This window comes from Bubalus bubalis, chromosome 2 (genome assembly GCF_019923935.1).
Source record: "Bubalus bubalis isolate 160015118507 breed Murrah chromosome 2, NDDB_SH_1, whole genome shotgun sequence".
Lineage (NCBI taxonomy): Eukaryota > Metazoa > Chordata > Mammalia > Artiodactyla > Bovidae > Bubalus > Bubalus bubalis.
In genome coordinates, this window is record NC_059158.1 from 155,463,922 (window position 1) to 155,471,729 (window position 7,808).

A 7,808-nucleotide genomic window follows, 5' to 3' on the forward strand; every position below is an offset into this window, starting at 1 on the left:
AGAAACTAAGATCATGGCATCCGGTCTTATCACTTCATGGCAAATAGATGGGGAAACAATATAAACAGTGACAGACTTAATTTTCTTGGGCTCCAAAATCACTGCAGATGGCAACTGCAGCCATGAAATTAAAAGAAGCTTGCTCATTGGAAAAAAAACTATGAAAAACCTAGACAGTGTATTAAATTGCAAAGACATCACTTTGGCAACAAAGATCTGTACAGTCAAAGCTGTGGTTTTTCTAGTAGTCATGTATGGATGTGAGAGCTAGACCATAAAGAAGGTTGTGAAAGTGAAAGTTGCTCAGTAGTGTCCGACTCTTTGCAACCCCATGGACTATATAATCCATGGATTCTCTAAGCCAGAATACTGGAGTGAGTTGCTGTTCCCTTCTCCAGGGGATCTTCCCAACTCAGGGATTGAACCCAGGTAGGCAATTGTCTTTACCAACTGACAATTGGACAATTCTCTGAGACCAGAGAAGCCCAAAGAAGGCTGAGCACTGAAGAATTGACACTTTTGAACTGTGGTGTTGGAGAAGACTCTTGAGAGTCCCTTGGACTACAAGGAGATCAAACCAGTCAATCCTAAAGGAAATCAGTCCTGAATGTTCATTGGAAGGACTGTTCATTGGATGCTGAAGCTGAAACTCCAAGACTTTGGCAACCTGATGCGAAGTACTGACTCACTGGAAAAGACCTTGATGCTGGGAAAGACTGAAGGCAGGAGAAGAGGGTAACAGAGGATGAGATGGCTGGATGGCATCACCAACTCAATGGACATGAGTGTGAGCAAGTTCTGAGATAGTGATGGACAGAGAAGCCCGGTGTGCAGCAGTCCATGGGGTTGCAAAGAGTCAGACACAACTGAGCAACTGAAGGACAATGACTGGCTTATGTTGGAAGATGTCCTTGTTGTGAAGTATGCACACCAAATTATCTGAGATAATGGGGCATCAACCTCAACTAGCTCTCGAAAAAAATATATATTTGTACTGTTCTTACAACTTTAAATTTGAAATTATTTTAAAATTTTTAAAAAAATTGAAATTATTTTAAAAGTAATTCCTTTTGAGAATCCAGAACCACTTTTTTAAAGACAGCAAGAGAAGGGACAAAGGACCAAGAAAAGAGATTTAAAAAAAAAAATGCTTTATATCCAAGGATGTCTATCTTTTGCATGCATATGGTAAGGTTTGGAGAATTAATGATGATAACATATTTCAGTGGCTTTGAAATCAGTGAGGTCATCCACTCAAAATTCTAGGTTTAAATCTTAATAAATTCCTTGAATAAACTAAATGTAAATTCACTCTAAATTTTCCATTTAGTGCTGATCTGTAGTAATTTTTAGCTCAATTGAATTACCTAGAAACATTTACCTCTGTATTTGCTGAGAACTATTGTTTCAAATCTTTAAAAAAACTTTCAAATCTAATTTTCTAAAAAAAACCTTGGCAAAGCACATAATTTCAACTTTATGTCATTCACATTCCATTACTTTGTTAGAACCTTTTATTTCAATTATTGTTAGTCCTCCTAATTCTGTATGTAGCCACCATTTTTATTATTTTCATTAAAAGTAAATAATAAAATAAGATACAGTAAACTTTAAATTACTGTGTTACCATATATTTAAAAATTTGAGAAAACTACTGTTATTTGAATGCCTGTGAATCACATATTCACTCTCTAGTCTTAATCGTGTTGTTTGTTGTTCATAGCTTAAGTCCTGTCCAACTCTTTGTGACCCAAGGACTGCAGCACGCCAGGATTCCCCATCCTTCACTATCTCCCGGAGATTGCTCAAATTCATGTCCATTGAGTCGGTGATGCCATCCAATCATCTCATCCTCTGCTGCCCTCTTCTCCTTTTGCCTTCGATCTTGCCCAGCAACAGGGTCTTTTCCAATGAGTCGGTTCCTTGCATCAGGTGGTCAAAGTATTGGAGTTTCAGCTTCAGCATCAGTCTTTCCAATGAATATTCAAGATTGATTTCCTTTAGGATTGACTGGTTTGACCTCCCTGTAGTCCACGGGACTCTCAAGGGTCTTCTCCAGCACCATAATTCAAAAGCATTACCGACTCAATGGACATGGGTTTGGGTGGACTCCGGAAGTTGGTGATGGACAGGGAGGCCTGGCGTGCTGCGGTTCATGGGGTCGCAGAGAGTTGAACACGACTGAGCAATTGAACTGAACTGAAACTAAAAATGTTCATGTCTGTTATGTATCAGACACCATAAAGAACAAGCAGATTCAAATGTTTGGAACAATTAAAAAGGCTTAAGGGAGTAAATGTGTATGGATCCAAAAGACATAAAAGGGCTTGGAACATTTGACCATGTAGCTGAGTGAATTGTGCAAGATCAAATTCATTTTAATCTGATTTAGAATTCAGTTTGGAATTTCAGTTTAATTCTAAATTGTTTAATCAAACATTATTTTAATGCATGGACCAACCTATTTCAAAATTTTCAAGTCTTCCTTTTTATTTAGCCACTGTGAGAGAAAGTTAAATGAGCAAGGTGAGGATGACGGAGGAAGTGTCAAATTTAATCCAATGTTAAAAGTTTATCAAGTTGTGGGAATATCTATGATAGAAAAATTAGGTCTGTCATCAACTGAGCTAAAATGTGATCCGCCAGCTAAATAGTTACAAAAGCAGAAAATAAATAGGTGTAGTTATTTTTCTTTCTTTGGGTCATGAGTCTGGAATTAGATTCCACTTCTATAGAGACTTGTAGTCACTTTTTGATATGCTTATTTAGAACCCATCTTCTTAATGAAGGATAAATTCTTATCTTGTACTACCTAGCCTTCAAGCCGCCAGTCTCTTTGCTGTCCCAGGACTCTGTTTCCTGTCATTAACTGTCATCTCATTAGGTAAGCCTCCCTGTTGCTAACCATATCCGGTGAAATGTATGCTCATTTTTCCATTATTTTTTAGAGTTAAATTATAAGCCCAGCAGGGTAGCTACTCCATCTAATTGATTTTCTCTATTACCTAACATTTCTGTTGGTATCTAATGTATTTTTTCACACTCCTCCAAGTATTCATTTTTTGCAATAGAATTGAGAATTGACATTACCACTAATGTTAAAAAACAGCAATATCTAAAGTCCCCTGAGTGAATATGATCTCTTTGTTGATGGGCTGAACTCTGAGCAGGGATTAGAGAATATTGGGAAAGGAAACTAAATTTAGGAGCAATAGAGAAACAGCAGGAGGTAATCGAAAGAAGAGATCCATTTTTGGTAAAATCTAACTTTGCATTTTAAAATTCACTATATGATGCTGGACAGGTTCCCTTGAGCTCTCGGGGACCCTGTAAAATCAAGGCAGTTAGACAATTCCAAATAGTTCAGAATTCTGACATTTGATTTTACAAAAGAGAAACATTAGCGCTAAGAATAATTTTGATGGAAGTCACCTCAAAAATTAAAGATTCTGTCTTCCCTTTTTTGCAGCCAGCTCACCTCTGAGACTGTACAGTGTTTTAAAATTGTTCTTTCAGTTTCTAGGCTAATATATACTTTTATAATAAACTTCCTAACTAATCCCCATTCGACTTTAATAATTTTACTATATTTTTACTTGTTTTTTCCCTGTATTTGTTTCTCCATTTGTAGATTCCTAACTTCTTCCTCTAGACTATCCTTCCCATTGCCTTGCTTTATGATAGACTCTCTTGAAAACAAAGTGAAAGAGGATGTCATGGAGGTGATGCTGGCATTTTTCTTTAACATTCACTAAGGACTATACGTGGGCTTCCCTGGTAGCTCAGCAGTAAAGAATCCACCTGCAATGCAGAAGGCATAAGAGACGTGGGTTTTATCCCTGGATTGGGAAGATCCCCTGGAGGAGGGCATGGCAACCCACCCCAGTATTCTTGCCTGGAAAATCCCATGAACAGAGGAGCCTGGAGGGCTACAGTCCACAGGGTCACAAAGAGTCAGATGTGACTGAGCATGCAGACGCACAAGGGCTATACATCTCCAGTGCACACAACTTAATTTCTATTTTCCTAAGGGTATATTTTTAAAGTGCCATATTCAGAACAATTGCTAAGTAGAGATTTAAATACTTGCACTTTAAATAACTGTTTGATGGATGACAAAAGTCCAGTTCCTATACACAGACTATATCCTCTCTCAAAGTTATATACTCCTTTTTATGTTCAGTCTTCTAATTTGTCTATATTTTCTCTTTTAACATTTGTAAAACTCTTATCTCCTTCAATATTTTTCAAGCCTAATTTTCCAACCTCTCGAGTTTCTCTTTCTTCCCTCATAAGTGACACTGACCCATGCATGTCCTTCCACCTATTTTGTCATCGAGCTTATTTTCCGATACCAGGATAGAGGATTGACTCCAGGTAAAACTATCAGAAAGTGAAGTGAAGTCACTCAGTCATGTCCAACTCTTTGCGGCCCCATGAACTATAGCCTACCAGGGTCCTCTGTCCACGGGATTTTCCAGGCAAGAATACTGGAGTGGGTTGCAGTTTCCTTCTCCAGGGGACCTTCGCAATCAAGGGATTGAACCTGGGTCTCCCTCATTTCAGGCAGATGCTTTACCATCTGAGTCACCAGGGAAGCCCTAAAAACTGTGAGAAAGTGTACCTTTATTTGTCCTCTAGCCCTCCACTTAGAATTGTCCTTCCTTCTCCTTTTGGCACCACCATTTTCTAAAGGTCTCATGCGTCCCTCTAGTTGCTCATAATGGATTCAAGTGGGCCTTTGGTATTGTCCCAAATTTTAGACTTTCATGATCTCACTTTCTGCAAACCAAGACTTATCTGTCCTGAGTCACACTCTTTTAAGGTGCTCAAGGAACTCGGTCCTGAATATTCATTGGAAGGACTGATGCTGAAGCTGAAACTCCAATACTTTGGCCACCTGATGCGAAGAACTGACTCATTTGAAAAGACCCTGATGCTGAGAAAGATTGAAGGTGGGAGGAGAAGGGGACAACAGAGGATGAGATGGTTGGATGGCATCACTGACTCAATGGACATGAGTTTGAATCAACTCCAGGAATTGGTGATGGACAGGGAGGCCTGGGGTGCTGCAGTCCATGGAGTCGCAGAGTCAGACGCAACTGAGCAACTGAACTGAACTGAACTGAACTGAAGATCTGAATCATTTGATGTCACAAAATGAACTAGTAGCTCATGTATTTTCTTTCCCATCTAATACAATTATGTAAAGTTTAAAAATAAAATAAAATTAAAAAAAAAAGCAAAGTATATTACTGGGGACTTTCAAGGATTCTGGCTACATAGGAATAATATAAGTCATCATAGTGAAAACATGTTAACATGCCTGATGTCCATCTTCTTTAAATGTGCCATGTCCAGCAGAAATTGATTAAAATGGAGAAAAGCACTAAAGTAGAATATTGATATGCCAGCTACTTTACAGAATAGGAAGGAACTTATTAAAGCTTCTAAAGATAAAATTTCTCAACGGAAAAGTTTATTTACCTGAGGGATTTTATTTTTAATTTTTAGGTAAAATGGAGTTGTAAGGAAAATGTACCACTTCAGCATTCAGCTTATCAGCAACAGTTACAAGTCTTCAGTTTCGCTATTCTTTTAACTACTGAGTTTTCATCACTTAGGAATTTTACTGTATATAAATTTCTTCCTCTCTCCCACACTCTCTTCACCTGAATTTCCTTTCACCATTTCTTTAAATAAACTATGACACGGACATTTCCCAAATCCATCTATAATTTATTTGCCGAATGTTTCACCATTTATACAGCACATTTGGTTCTTTCCACCCTATGAGACAGATATGGTAGACCCGATGCCCATTTCAGAAATGGGAAAACCAGTGCTCAGAGAAATTGTGATATGACATTTAAGTCATGTGGCTGGTGAGGAACAGAACCAGGAAGCTAATTCTTGTCTTCTGACCACAAGCACCAGACTCTTTCCCTGCTAAATTTCACACAGAACCTACCGTGGGAAAATTATAGAAAGTTTCACTTTTGTGTTGTTTCCAATTTAAAAACTGAAATTAAACTATTAATGATTTAAAATTTTATGTTCAATACCCACACCCATACAATCACAGAATGCCTTGTGATTTTAAATCCTACCCACCAAATTCACAAAGGCAAATCAACTTCTCCCTATTAATATATACATCAGAACACTTAAGTACGGTGTCAGGCACTGCAAGCAAACCTAGAGTGAGACAAGATATATAGACACAATTTTGGCACATTATTTGTAAATATTTATATTATTCATTTTAGGCTGGGATAAAGTATACTGAGTGCCTTTCTGGATTTCTCCAGTTTTCTAACATTCTTCTCAATATGCAATACCTCACTAAAGTCAGGTCCTTTCTCAGTCTCCTGGCACCCTATCTGGTAAGGATTTCACAACTGGCTATATAATTTAAAAAGCAAACATGAATGTAAGAGCTCAAAAAATAAGCAGACTGAAGCAGTAAAGTGATTCAATAACATTCTTAAAGCTTTGCATATATATTGACCCTTGTTTGGCATTTCTAGTAAATAATTTTTAAATACTCAAAATTTCATAGATGATTTTCTATACCAACAGCCCTCAAACTACTTTCTTTCTATATGTTTCTTATCAATTCACATTTCTATCACTTTTGGTTTTCAAGTACAGTTCAGTCCCATTTATTGAAAACTTTCATCTGAAACTTTTCTTCATCTCATTTTTAACAGAATTTGCTAAGAAAATTCCTGAAAGCTTTTGGCCACAAATCTAGAATTCAGCACAAGTTCCAATTCAACCAGTAACAAGAAGTATCCGTTTCTTTGCCTGGGGCATGTCCTGGTTTATTCTTTTAATTTACTGAAATCAAAAGGCAGATTTGGGAGCATGTTTAGACTCGCCCCATGAGCTGTAAAACAGATGCAGAGATGATCTCTAAATATCTTATTTCTGCTTTAGAAAGTGATTTAAAACTCTTCTTTTTTTACCTCTCATTAACTCCACATTTTAAAATGGTCTGGAACATTGCCCCCATGACCCCACTCCCTTGTTTTACTCACCGGCTGTCTTTTGACACCCAGCCAGTTTTTCCAGACCAGGACCCGAAGCTGATGAAACTGGGAAGCCATCCTTCAAGATGCCACAAACAAGAGAATTCCTCTTTTTTCCTCCACCCCTCAAAAGAAGAATTGGTTCCCCGTCCAACTTGCTGTGTGTCAATGGGTCAGGAGCCTATTCATGGCATAGCTTTTCTGGGAGCTGGGGTAAGAAACCCACAGATCTTCTCTTTCTGCTGGATTTTTCTCTTGGGTTAATCCTGCCCAAGGAGCACTTCTCAACCAGCTCTTCCCCTCAAACAATGATGCAGGCCAGGATCTTTTGGTGGTGTTTGCTTATTTTAAAATAACATCCAGTAGCTGCCTGTTGCATGAAGTCCAGACTCAAGAGAGAATGAATATCATTCAGATAATGCCCTACTGGAAAAAAAGCTGAGCCCACACCTCCTACTCTCCATAAAATTAACTGCCTATTCCACACCTTCTAGAAGGTGTCACCTGCTCTGGACACGTCATAGGAATTAGGTGGGACCCTTGCCAGGCCAGTAGGACTTGTCCTACATTCTCTCACCTTCTTCGCTACATAGTGCCTGCTCTGGCAGAGGCAGGGCACAGAGAGCACATTACAGACTCTGGGACTAGTGACTCTCATAATAAAGTGTCATTAAGATGTTTTACGTCCATGAGGCCAGAGCTCAGCTGAAACACTTTGAGGCTCAGGCCATCATGAGATATCCTAGAGAAGGTTTCAACGTTTAGTTTAAAGTG

The 7,808-nt window shown here is 38.4% G+C and overlaps 1 protein-coding gene across 2 annotated transcripts in view; it reads right to left on the reverse strand.

Moving 5' to 3' along the window:
• ABCA12 (ATP binding cassette subfamily A member 12) overlaps positions 1 to 7,457 on the reverse strand; it is a 201,947-nt gene extending 194,490 nt beyond the window's left edge. For both annotated transcript variants that reach the window (XM_025278206.3, XM_025278205.3), the window contains exon 1: positions 7,044 to 7,457. In XM_025278206.3, the coding sequence (XP_025133991.3) occupies positions 7,044 to 7,112 (69 nt within the window). In that variant the 5' untranslated portion in view covers positions 7,113 to 7,457. The remainder of the gene's footprint in view (positions 1 to 7,043) is intronic.
• Positions 7,458 to 7,808: the final 351 nt, after the last annotated feature.